A 13,195-nucleotide genomic window follows, 5' to 3' on the forward strand; every position below is an offset into this window, starting at 1 on the left:
ACTTGAAGTTTTTATTGGACTTTCTGTTGAATACTGTAGTCACAATGACATCATATTTTCCAATCACTGGTTTAGCTCCTTTAGATATCATCAGATATCATTTTCCTATAAACTATAAATGCTGGACATCATGAGAGGGAATCTTTCCCATTTTAAAGGGATCAAACTAGAGACCTTTTCTGTGTTTTTCCGGCTCAGTGGGCATTCCAACATGTCCACTGTAAGCTCAAAGCTTAGTTTTACATCAGGTTGTGTGGGTGAGTATGCAATTTTTGATCACTACTGCTAATCAAATATGGGCTTACCAACAGCCAATTGCCTAAAGGACACTTTAGGATGAGTCAATGACATCAGCAAAACTGCAAATGCAGCAAGAAACTTGTGAAAAGCCTGTTTTTGATGTCAGCATGCAGGTTAGACTTAGTGATATGAATATACCTTCACGTATGGGATGATCATGATGCCTATATCACAGTCTCATCCTTTAAGCCTTGTCACTCGTGAATCTCAGCACATCAAGCAGTTAATAGTAGCAGATGAGTAGAAGGATACTGTTAACTATAGTGCCCCCTAGTGGCACTACTGAGAATGCATTTTGAACTGCCATTGTAGATGTAACCTTACAATGCAATTTTCTTTACCGAAAGCTATGATCATAAAGGACCTGACAGCCACATCCAGAGGAAACCATTCGTGACGACTCGCTGAATGCTGATGATAAACATTTTAAACCAGAAGCAAAATCTTTGGCGTTTATGTTGCTTACAGTGACTGACAACTTTTCTGCAATATCCTCCCAAAACGTGTGCAAATAAATTACTGCTGATTCATGAGGAATGTTCGTCTCTTACAAGCCCTCTATTGACTTTTACCAAGTCCTCTCCCAGTCTAAGAGACTAACATACAATAATAAGCCCTGGGGAAGTCGTGTAAACACTTTCTTTTTGTTTTAATTTTCAGAGTATTAATATTATAATCATTATTATTGTCACATTGAAGCACAATATAATTATCCTAAGGCATCTGCACAGACAATGCTGTGCAATAAAATAATAAACCAGTAGAAAACAAAAATTCACTATGTACAATGAGTCAGATCAAGTGCTACTCCACTTGTGGTCCACAGGGCAAGAGAGGGGAGAGAGAGAGTGAGTGAGTGTGTGTGTCAGGCCTTCTCGCCGCTCTTGCTTTCTCGACTGAAGTAATAGCGCACTGGGGGACCGGGCAGGTCTTCGTCACCATCCGCCTCGGGGGCAAATGATACGGTAAGATCAACATACTTCCTGCCTGCTGAGGGTTTAATCAGTTTACGCATTCTGTAAGAAGAGAAAAAGAGTATTGTCATGGAAATGCATAAGAAAACCAAAAAAGCAATTTTATATTAAAGCTGAAGCGTGTCATTATATTTGCAATCATGTTGGATCACAGAGAAATGACACACTCCAGTTTTAAGATTAGGTTACTTTAGTGCTGGGCCTTACGTCAGCTTGAGTCTCTTGTTATGGCCTGGCATAACCGGCACATACAGCATTTTCACTCCGTGAACAACCATGGTGGGCTCAATTCCATACTCCTCCTGAAATTAAGCATAAAGCTAATTACTATGTAATGTGGAATAATTCATTCATTCTTAACAAATGCTAAAACAACAGATCATTACCCATCAGAGACCATTATTGCATTATTGATGTATTTTTAACATATCTTAAATATGTTTTTAGGAAGGCCACTGGTTTAAAAATAAGGCACATTACCATTCAAAATTTTGAGGTTGGTAAGACTTGAATGTTTTAAAATTTAGTAAAAAGGAAAAACACAGTACAAATAGTGAAATATTACAATAAAAAAAAAATATATATATATATATATACATATATATATTTTAACCATTTAAAAACTTTCCTGAGATGGCAAAGCTGAATTTTCAGCAGTCATACATTACTCTAGTCTTCAGTGTCACATGATCCTTCAGAAATCAATCAATGCTGATTTGGTGCTCAAGAAACATTTCTTAATATTATAAATGTTTAAAAGAGTTGTGCTGACTCCTAATTTTTTTAATACTTATCTTCCAAACTTGCTGCCATTATACATTTCAGAGAATGAGCAGGTTCTTTAATCCATATCTGGGTGTTACCTACTTTCAAAAAGTAATTTTTAGTGCAGTTGGTCTCTGAAGACTAAAGCGCCCTTCACATTACTGATCTGCAAGCTCAAATGCTACACACCCTTACTGCGCTTATGAAATCAGACAAGGTAAAGTCCTCGTGACCAAAGATAGTCCAACGGTCCCAGATAGAAAAGGAGATGTCATCTCTGGTCAAAACAAAAGGCCCAGATTATTCCAAGACAAGAAAAAAAACACATCTTTTAATTTTTACAAGTGCCAATCGGTGCACAAGTGTTGCCGTTACCTGATCTGGGTTCTCTTGACCTGAGCTGTTTCTGTGAGCACCATGACTGGAATGGCCAGGTTGAAGAAACAGTTTTTAAATAACTCAAATCCATAACCACCAGCCACTTTAATCAACTCCAATGACACCTAAAGAAAAAAACAATCATAAAAACAAAGCGATGGACTGAAAACAATAGGAATTACTATAGAAAACAATCTCTCTTGTGAACATGATTGTTTCTCTCACCAGTCCTGCAACAGCAGCTGTAGATGTGGCGATAGCAGGGATGATTTTACCCGCAATTCGTTTGGTTTGTAGTCTGTCTGCAGCCTCAATGGCGTACATTTGAGCTCGCAGAGCTGACGCTGATGCTACTAAATCCATGTGTCCATTTGTGTCATCATCCTTTTCAAAGAAAAGCGGAGTCATGCGTAGCCTCTCTAAATACAAAAGAAATAAAAACAGACATAAGAGGAAAAAAAATTAAGTGTATGAAAAAGGTTAGACATAGTTGAGCTCATACAGCTGTTGCGTGTTCTGTATGAGTGGATGTGGATGTGTATCAACAGACCTGGTGTTACAAAGTTAGAGTTGATGGCCTCCTGTAGCTGTGAGATTGCTTCTCTCTCCTCTTCACTGCTCACTGTCATTTTCACCTGATCAGGCTTCTTAACAGTCTCATCGGTCTCTATATGCTAATACACAAACAAACATTTAGTAATCTTTCCTTTCTTAAAAGAAAAGTCTGCAATTTCAGCACCACTAGTGTATGGCTAATTTTTTAATCATTGGTCTATTAACAAAAGCATCAAATGGTGTCTTTGGCTCTTAAGGACGGGAATCCTAGCGGTAAGATTTGAAATCAATATTCTGGTCACGATACAATAATTCTGCAATTCTATTTGCAGAGATTCCTACACTGTTTTTGTCAGCCAAACAACCTAAAATATTTACTTAAAATACCCCCTAAGATCTTAAATAATTACTTCAATATTATTTCATAATATTGTTTATTTTTCTACAATTATTTTAATTTTACATTCTCATCAACTTAGTTTGGAAAACCATGTATTATGTATAGTTATGCAAAAAAAATTGGCATGATGAAAAACAACAGTCCGGTTACACATTTCACAAACAACTCGAAATTATGTTGTTTTAAATTTATAGTTAATTCAGAGACATTTTCATTGGCTGTTGAGTACTAAATACAAAAGTAGGGAAAGAACAGATACCTTTTCAGCTGGTCTGTATTCAGGAACCTCCAATTCAGCTAAAACACTTGAAACAGCCTCGTAGGTAAGTTTCTAAGAATTATTCAGCAACAACAAAACATAAAAAAAAGAATTGTATTCAGGTAGCACACAGGTAAAAAAAAAAAGAAACAGACCCAGATTGATGCGTTTAATATTCTTTTTACCTCTTCTGAATATGCGATATCATAAATATCAGCAAAAAGGCGAGCTGCGCTGACAACAAAGTTGAAATGCCTGATGGAGGAGAAAGACATTTTTATATTTCTTTGTTTTACCTCTTTGAACATTCTACCAACAGAATATTTATTCAGATACTCACAGTGGGTCATTGAGGTCAAACTCTATGGGAGAAGGCGGCCGTTTGGGAGACTGCCAGAACAGGCCTGAAAACAGAGGAAAAACACTTCAGCGGGGCAAAGACGAGACTCTGTTGGCTTGTAATACAGCATTTCTGCATGAGGGCGTCAAGCACGTGACTTACTGCCGTCTTTTAGCCGTGTGTCCAGTGGAAATGAGTGCAGCAGTTGTAATGCCTGAAATATTAAAATAAAAATGTCACACTGTAAACATGTCCCAAAATAAAAACTTTATTTTAATGGGGAATGTATTTTTATATTATAAATAATTTTAAAATATTATTACTATACTATAAATACTCATAAAGGGTTCAAATTATAGTGGTCATTACTACAAGACAATTGCTATATAATTACTAAAGTACTCCAGTACCTTTCTTTTGAAGTACTTGTCAAACTTGAGTCGAGCGAGAGCTAGACAGTGATCCAAATGAGTGGGTCTCCGACTCAGCAACTTAATGACCTGAAATGCTCCTTCCATACTCTCCCCGGCCATCATCCTCTGCACACAAAAGCATTGAAATTAGAACCCTAACAAGGCTTGGTGAACACCAACAAGGGTCAATTAGAGTTTAGATAAGCATGTAGAAATATGTCCTTACCTGTAACACATCCTGAGCTGATGAATGACTCTGCCAGAACATGTTGTACGTGGAGGGTTTGTGGGAGAAAGCACTCTCAAACTATACAAAACAAAAGCAAGATCACTAATCAAAACACTCACACCATCTCCAAGTACTAGAGACATTCAAACCTCAAACTTGGTCATATTTGACCTTTTTTATTATTAAAACAATTTCTCCCAAGTGGTCAAATACTTGGCACCCTTTTTAGATGTGCAGGCTGAACAAACAAAAAAACTGACTTCAAAAAGTTTAAGTGAGTTTAAGTGGTCATAAAATTCACAACTTGGCTGTTTGTGGTAAAAGTTGACTAAACATAGGAAATGCAAGGAAAAGATGCAAACACAGAGCAACCGTTTTTAATATTTGTTAAATATAATCTATATATCACCTGAACAAACGAAGGAGTTAGAAATCCAGAATGCAAAACTTCCAGAGTGTAAAAGATTCACAAATGAGGGTTGATAGGGGATTCTTTAATTAGGGCTACTTCTTCAAACTGTCTAGATTAAAACATGTATCATATGTTCTAAAATAAAGATCAGATCATGTCTCTGATTAGCATTTAAGTGGATATTTGGTATTTGTGATGGTGTATTTTCTATATTGTGTGAGATGGCAATGACATTTTTAGCTTTTTGGCAGCTAGCAGTCAATAAAATTCAAAATAGCGGCAAACTTACAAAGAAATGGATGGTTTCTGAATCAAAATGCTAACTGGTTTGGTAAAAACATGTAATAAAAGCTACTTGCAAAAAATGTAGAATAATAAAATAAAAAATTAATTTCTTATCTTCAAAATATCACACAAATATTTGATCTATTGTCACTTCTCATTTGATTGATAATCAAATAAAAACTTGAAAAAACTATTCTCCAAAATAAATATGATGACATTGACAGCAGTAATGGGTACAGTGATAAGATAAGATAAAATAAAATACCAACCTTGTCTCTGGCCCACTGTATGGTGTGTTCAATAACAGCAGGAAAAGATTTTAGAGTGCAAAACGGAATCTCCTCCTCAGGTGGGTCTCTCTAAGAAACACAATCACAGTTGAGAAAAAATCATGGACAATAGATGTGTAAAATGGTACACAGCCTATATACAGTATATACATACATAAACATACACACTCACATGGCTGTTGTAGGACTCAGTGAGGAATGGGACGATGATCTCAGTGTGTCCTTTAGTACCCATGGTACCAGAGTCTAACAGAGCTTTCTGATTGGATACACTCCGACTGCAAGTTCACAAAACAACCACTGAAGAATTTGCAATGAAGCCCACATGTAATACACTAAAAAAGCAATTATTTCTGCTGTTAATCATGAATTACCTATCCACATATCTCCGTGCCTCCACGTTGTCCAGTGCGGTGACCACCAGGTTGAGATGGGAGAAGAAAGCATCACTATAAATATCCTCTGTAGCAGGACACACTTTATTCAGATGAGCATCTATTTGCATCTCTGGATTTATTTCTAATGTAGCTGCTGCTGCTGTAGTGCTCTTTGGCTTCTACAGAGAAAAGAAATAGAAAAAAGTGAGAGAAAATCCAACTCATGAGATTCGTAATTCATGAATGAAGAAGAGTGAAGAACTATTTATTTTAACTATATTAAAAAATATACCTGTATATGCCGAGGTCTGAAAAGAAACTGCCTATTGAGGTTGGATTTCTCAATCAAATCTGGATCAGTAACACATATCTAAAAAAAAAAAAAAGGATTTTAAGAATTGGTCCAGTGAGGATGAAAAAAATAAATAAAATGAAGTTCTGTCATGATGTATATCCCCCACCTCTCCCGAGTATCTGCTCAATCCGACACCCAGAAGTGCCAAATTCTTTAGCATCTCACAGCCAATAGCACCACAGCCCACCTACATTCACATATTAAGAATCAACGCAGCACATCTATACAAAAAATATATACTATGTTTTCAATCACACATTTGATCTGGTTCAAGTTTTGCAGTATGACACTAACTCTTCAATCAATTTTAAAATTACATTTTGGTTCATGTTCTACTGTATCAACTATACTTTTGACTCACCATAAAAACTCGAAACTTGTGCAGTTTCAAACACATTGACTCTCCTATGCAAGCCCTCAACGCATCATACCGGTCACCCCTACAAACACACATCAAAATAAACATTTAAAGCAGTGATCCTCAATTTGTTGTCCACAATGATATTTGAAGGTAAATACTGAATAAAGATTTTAAAAAATACTTTTTTTCTCACAATTCTTAGATTCTCACGAAATTTTTATAGAGCTTGGTTGGCATAACAAGAAAAATTTATATTCATTATAAAAATGCCCACAGAGGTATAAGATGTTTATCAAATATCACTTTTCCAGGTCTAGAAATGACACTTTTAAAATTAGGCCAATGCATATTTCCAGTGGAAACATATTTCTTGAAGAAAGAAACAGAGTTGCTGAGTTTAATAAAAAATAACTAACTAATTAAATCAATCTTGATTTGTAGTTGTTTCAGTTCATTTCAATGCTTGCTTTGTCTTATTTTAAGTCATTTTGAGGCTCTCTTGGAAGTTTGCTGAGGCCTCCTGGTTGAGAACCACTGATTTAAAGAAATGACATCTTACAACAATAAATGACAGCTGTAGAAACATATGAACTAACAAAACAAGACTGTGGAGCTCAGTACTTGGTGTCACACTCACCTTGGGGCAAATTCTTCAGCAGGAAGATATTGGAGGGGCTGAACCACCTCTACCACATCGAGATAAAACTGTATAAACACATTTAACAAAGAATAAATAGCATCTCTTTATATCAATGTCATACATACACTAACATTCAAAAGTTTGGGGTCAATAAAATCCTTTTCTGAAAGCAATTAAAACTTGCTTTAAAATGATCACAAGTGACAGGAAAGAGTTTTAAATTGTTACTCTTTTTATATAAAATAAATAAACGCTTCTCTTTTAAACTTTCTATTCATTAAAGAATCCTGTATCACGGTTTTCACAAAAACATTAGGCATTGATAAAAAGAAATGTTTCTTAAGTGCCAAAGGTAGTACATTAGAATGACTTTATAGCTTAACGATAGAAAAATTTTTCGATTTAGTGCACGATACAGGCAGGTGCTATGAGTGACGCAGACAGCACACACAAATAAGAACACATGCTGTAATGAGTGCTGTGCCTGCCTGTGATGAGGAGATTGTGAATAAAGAATGAATATTAGTCGAATTTAAAATAAACATTTGCATTTGAATGTTAGGTGTGCATCAGAGAGCGTCATCAGTGGCGCGACATTTAACAAAGAATAAATAGCATCTCTTTATATCAATGTCATACATACACTAACATTCAAAAGTTTGGGGTCAATAAAATCCTTTTCTGAAAGCAATTAAAACTTGCTTTAAAATGATCACAAGTGACAGGAAAGAGTTTTAAATTGTTACTCTTTTTATATAAAATAAATAAAGAATCCTGTATCACGGTTTTCACAAAAACATTAGGCATTGATAAAAAGAAATGTTTCTTAAGTGCCAAAGGTAGTACATTAGAATGACTTTATAGCTTAACGATAGAAAAAATTTTCGATTTAGTGCACGATACAGGCAGGTGCTATGAGTGACGCAGACAGCACACACAAATAAGAACACATGCTGTAATGAGTGCTGTGCCTGCCTGTGATGAGGAGATTGTGAATAAAGAATGAATATTAGTCGAATTTAAAATAAACATTTGCATTTGAATGTTAGGTGTGCATCAGAGAGCGTCATCAGTGGCGCGCGAGATGCGATGATAATGATGTAAGTGGCGTTGTTGCATTTTAATGTTTTGTTAGTCTAGCCAACGAGATGCACCGCTGCTGCGTTATTCATTCAAAATATTAGAAATATCGAAGCTCAATGCGGAGAAGATCTTGATTAGGTGAAATCCGTAACCAAGCCATTCACACAGAACGCATATTCAGCGCATTTTTTAGACGGACAAATACGACTGCTGCACTCGTGTCTCACACAAGAGATGTAGCCATGCAAAGTTAAAACAGTTTAAACTTTTTTAAAAACACGTCACGAATTTGTGGAGGTTTATTCCTTTTCACTGCGTCTCATATGTTTTTAAATGCAATCTGAGTGAATGGCGCTTTGGATTAAGCAATGCATAAATACATGATGCTCTTTTGTTCATAATTGTTTATGCAATTTACGAAATTATATTTGATTTTTGAGATAATTTAGACGAAATGCACGTTTTTTTTTTTAGAGTTACTTCCTTGCATTGACAATTTAAATGCACTGCATTATTTTGCTCAGTGCGCCCTCCTGTGGCCTCAGGAGACAAGCCAAAAGTTTCTTTAAAACCTATTTAATCTGCATATAAAACATTAGAAATTAGATATTTGTTTAATTTTTATTTTGTGTTTGATTGTTAAAACAAAAAATATTAGTTGTTTGTCTCAATAAATTGTGTTAATTTAAAAATACAGTGGTTAAATGTAAAAAAAATGTATATTGCTGTTTTAAAAAAGGTTATAAAAAATGTCAATAATTATCGATACCGAACGATATGAAACATACCGTTGATCAATTTTTTAGCTATATTGCCCAGCCCTACTTTATATTTCAAAATTTAATAAATTAATTTTAAAAATATATTCTTTTTAATATAGCCCTGGTGAGTATTTAACATTTAAAAAATCTTATAGACCCCAAACCCTTGAATGGTAACGTCCATGGAAGACAAAACATCTGAGCTTTGACTCACCCACTGTTGAAGAGGGGAAAACTTTCCAGTGAGAGCCTTTAAAACCTCCTGACTAGTGATACCACCAACCGCTGCGGCTAGAGGAGAGAGACATCCCCTCGCACAGCGCGACACGCACCTCACCAGCTCCTGATTTATGCATACCTGATAACAAACACGTTTAAATTAAAAGACGAAAGTTTGAAGATGTGCACAACAGGAAGTGACTATGTAAATGAGCGTACAACACTGACTTTGTTTTTAAGTGTTCTGCTGATCTCCTCTGTGAACTTCAGGAGCAGCTCAGCATCCTGCAAACAACTACACAAAGCAGAGGAAAATAATCTATCACAATTTTAATAATCCATGTCAATCACATTTAGAGAGAGAGAGGGAAATGAAAGATGATTTGGCTGTCCAGACTCAATGAGAAATTACACAATATTTGACGATACATTTAAAGTACAGTTATGAGAAGCCATTCATTAAACCATTCAAATTTTTACAGTGGGCAAGACCATTCAGCACAATGCTGCGTAAATAGAAACTAATGATTCACCGAAATGAATTTTTTACTGAAAGAGAAATTAAAGTTTTCATTTAGCCAAAAACTAATAATAATAAAGTTTTGGTAATTAAATTTGGGCGATTCAACTGTTCAGGGTGTTATGTTCACCGGTGATAAACAGTTTGAGCCATCTCTCAGATAAAAAAAAAATTCATTTGATCAAATCTATAATCATATACACCCAATTTTTGGGATATACACACAGAAACTCAAAAGGTCTTCACAACAACATTTCAAAATAAAATGTAATGTTAACTTAAAGAAAATTTTGACAGAAATATATTACTACTGTACAGTAGAAAGAAATTCACAAGGTACTAAAAATAATATTAAAATAATAATAACATTATTAAAAGTATTTTTTACATAAAAAATCATACCATTTTTTATTGCTGTGCTGTTGTGCAGCACATTGTTTGCCAAAAAATAATCTAAACTGTTATGTTTAATTTGACTACATTTTAAAAGATAAATTAACCTGTTAATGTTTACGCCTTCTTTTGGGAAAAATAATACAGAATTTTTTGGGGAAAATGGATTTGATAGGGCCCTAAAAATTGAATTTTTGTTAAAATGTTGTTAATACATTGTTCTTAAGTTGTATATGGTTTATGATTTCAAATAATTAGACGTGCTTTTCAATTATTAAAATTTAATTTAAAAAACAGATCTTGGGAAAAAATTAACAGAAAAAAAGAATGAATTTGGCAAAAAATAAAACAGCTTTCATATGGTCGTACTACTTAGTCATGTTGTGTGTACGAAACAGACACTGACATAGTCAAAACATCGCTTGAGAAGCACTGTTCCAGTCAATGATTTCGGCCATCCAAAACTCTTTTGGTTGTTGACATTTTGGTGCATCACTAATAGAAATAAACCTTCATGCCATTCCTAATGTAGGACAAACTTATTCAAAACATAGGCTTGAGACACTGCCTAAAAGATGAAAAGTTGAAGATGAAATTACCCGATGTTGGGGAGTCTAGCATGCTGTTCCAGGAAAGCATCCAAAGCTAGCATGATTGTATGGAGCTGCAGTGGGACCTGATTGGATAAACACACAATTATCAAGACAGAATGTGACTGATTCTCATGTCAATGATAATAAATTTACTTCAACAATGAAAGAGCCTGTCTTTCTGACCTCTGGTTTACTAAAGTCTGGAGTAAGGAGTCGAGGGTCACATAACTGCTGCTCCATCATCTCCTACACAGACCATAGAGGAAAGAGTTAATCATTATACTCCACCAATATTAAACAGACCAACTGGTCTGGTGTTAGGGTGGTGTTAACATACAAAGTTGAAGGTTTTGGGGGTTTTGACCAGGCGGAAAATTCCTCCATGAGCAAATGGCCTGAATGATGAGGTATCACCAATTGCAAAACTGTATGGAGACAGAACTAAATACGCAAACACAGTTAAATATATGAGTAGAGAACATCACTGTGCATGATCACTGTAGAGTTTGTGTTTATACCTGTAACTTGGTGAGTGGTACCATTGAGTTCAATCATGCCATTGATCTCTTTAAAACACACACTCTGCCCAGTCTGGAGGCCATGTGTCCGGCTGTCCATACACGTCACTACACCAGGATTCCCCTGCGATTGGATGTAAAACAGGAAGTTAAAAAACAACCCAAATCACAGAACTGAGCAAGTTCAGCATTCAGACTAAATGTGACAAGAAAGCATCAAATGCCAAAAGAAATGAGAAGGTTTGACAGTTCAGCGCTCTCATTACCTGGCTGACGTTTTGGATGAAGAGCTCTTTTGGTTCTTCTCCCGTAGGGTCTGACACCTCAAACGCCTCCCCAAAATCACAGAATACTCGCGAGCAGATCCCAAACACATCACAGCCAATAAACTGCACCAAAAATTTATTTTAAAGCATCCAAACAGAGAGTTATATCTATGTAGTATGTCGGAATGTCTGTACCTTAATAGGAGGCTGTTGAGAGTGGCAGAAATGGTTGATTCGTTTCTGTAAGCTCAGCTTTGTTTCTGTTAACACTACACACTGAAGAGATAAATACAAGAATAGAGGCATTAAGTATGATATGAACATACAAAATAATATAAATAATACAAGTAATCTGATTGGAATGAAGTCAGATATATTTAAATTAGGGCTGTCAACGTTAACGCGTTAACGCATGCGATTACTTTTACAATCCACAGCCATATCACCCTGCAGCCCAAGACTGGTTGCCCACTGAAGCTAAGCAGGGTTGAGCCTGGTCAGTACCTGGATGGGAGACCTCCTGGGAAAACTAGGTTGCTGTTGGAAGAGGTGTTAGTGAGGCCAGCAGGGGGTGCTCACCCTGTGGTCTGTGTGGGTCCTAACGCCCCAGTATAGTGACGGGGATACTATACTGTCAAAAAGCACCATCCTTCGAATGAGACGTTAAACCGAGGTCCTGACTCTCAGTGGTCATTAAAAATCCCATGGCACTTCTCGTAAAGAGTAGGGGTGTAACCCCGGTGTCCTGGCCAAATTGCCCCCCTGGCCTTTGTCAATCATGGCCTCCTAATAATCCCCAACCACTTGATTGACTCTCTCTCCTCTCCACCTGTAGCTTGTGTGTGGTGAGTGCACTGGCGCCGCTGTCCTGCGGCTGCCGTCGCATCATCCAAGTGGATGCTGCACACTGGTGGTGGTTGAGGAGAGACCCCCCATATGATTGTAAAGCGCTTTGGGTGTACAACAATACACAATAAAGCGCTATATAAATGCATCATTCATTCATTCATTCATACAATCCTTAACACATCAAATAATTTAACGCAGTTAACGCAAAATTCCTGTTGCTTCTCTGCTTGCGACCAGATAATTTTAAGCTGCTAAACTCCGGGAAAGTTTTCAGTCCAATGATCCAGTAAGCGAATGCATTCAAACAATCTGTCCAAAACAGCGCTAACATAAAGGAAACCAGGCTGATTACATCAGAGATTGCAGAGAGAACAGATACTCATGTTGCATTTTCAGTGAATTATTCATTCCAGTGTGTTTCGCTTTTAAACACGAGCTCTGCCATATTCTGTGATTGTCTCTGAAGAGTGCGAGCCCTCACACATCACACGCTTTGTGTGAAGTACAGACTGAACGGATTGTCAACACATCCCACCGCTGTATGGCCAGATGAGACGCAAACTACGTTTTCTCGCTAGTAAAGTTTTGATGGATGAAGACTGCAATCAAGGTAAAGACGTTTTCGGTGGCGTACAGGAGTCGTACAGTAAGCACGCGTGA

At 36.4% G+C, this 13,195-nt stretch overlaps 1 protein-coding gene across 3 annotated transcripts in view; it reads right to left on the reverse strand.

The window, feature by feature from the left end:
• Positions 1-13,195, reverse strand: part of uba6 (ubiquitin like modifier activating enzyme 6) — a 22,327-nt gene continuing 9,132 nt past the window's right edge. For all 3 annotated transcript variants that reach the window (XM_016233227.1, XM_016233228.1, XM_016233229.1), the window contains exons 7-33: positions 11,882-11,962; positions 11,687-11,809; positions 11,421-11,544; positions 11,240-11,343; positions 11,086-11,148; positions 10,909-10,985; positions 9,625-9,691; positions 9,392-9,535; positions 7,331-7,398; positions 6,694-6,772; positions 6,439-6,519; positions 6,270-6,347; positions 5,975-6,156; positions 5,773-5,878; positions 5,580-5,669; positions 4,611-4,691; positions 4,382-4,510; positions 4,134-4,185; positions 3,972-4,035; positions 3,817-3,886; positions 3,632-3,703; positions 2,968-3,091; positions 2,643-2,836; positions 2,415-2,542; positions 2,229-2,316; positions 1,482-1,576; positions 1-1,316 (exon numbers count right to left, since the gene is read on the reverse strand). In XM_016233227.1, the coding sequence (XP_016088713.1) occupies positions 1,166-1,316; positions 1,482-1,576; positions 2,229-2,316; positions 2,415-2,542; positions 2,643-2,836; positions 2,968-3,091; positions 3,632-3,703; positions 3,817-3,886; positions 3,972-4,035; positions 4,134-4,185; positions 4,382-4,510; positions 4,611-4,691; positions 5,580-5,669; positions 5,773-5,878; positions 5,975-6,156; positions 6,270-6,347; positions 6,439-6,519; positions 6,694-6,772; positions 7,331-7,398; positions 9,392-9,535; positions 9,625-9,691; positions 10,909-10,985; positions 11,086-11,148; positions 11,240-11,343; positions 11,421-11,544; positions 11,687-11,809; positions 11,882-11,962 (2,715 nt within the window). In that variant the 3' untranslated portion in view covers positions 1-1,165. The remainder of the gene's footprint in view (positions 1,317-1,481; positions 1,577-2,228; positions 2,317-2,414; positions 2,543-2,642; positions 2,837-2,967; positions 3,092-3,631; positions 3,704-3,816; positions 3,887-3,971; positions 4,036-4,133; positions 4,186-4,381; positions 4,511-4,610; positions 4,692-5,579; positions 5,670-5,772; positions 5,879-5,974; positions 6,157-6,269; positions 6,348-6,438; positions 6,520-6,693; positions 6,773-7,330; positions 7,399-9,391; positions 9,536-9,624; positions 9,692-10,908; positions 10,986-11,085; positions 11,149-11,239; positions 11,344-11,420; positions 11,545-11,686; positions 11,810-11,881; positions 11,963-13,195) is intronic.

The sequence above is a fragment of the Sinocyclocheilus grahami genome, unplaced genomic scaffold, assembly GCF_001515645.1.
Source record: "Sinocyclocheilus grahami isolate Dianchi unplaced genomic scaffold, SAMN03320097.WGS_v1.1 scaffold427.1, whole genome shotgun sequence".
In the NCBI taxonomy this organism is placed as follows: domain Eukaryota; kingdom Metazoa; phylum Chordata; class Actinopteri; order Cypriniformes; family Cyprinidae; genus Sinocyclocheilus; species Sinocyclocheilus grahami.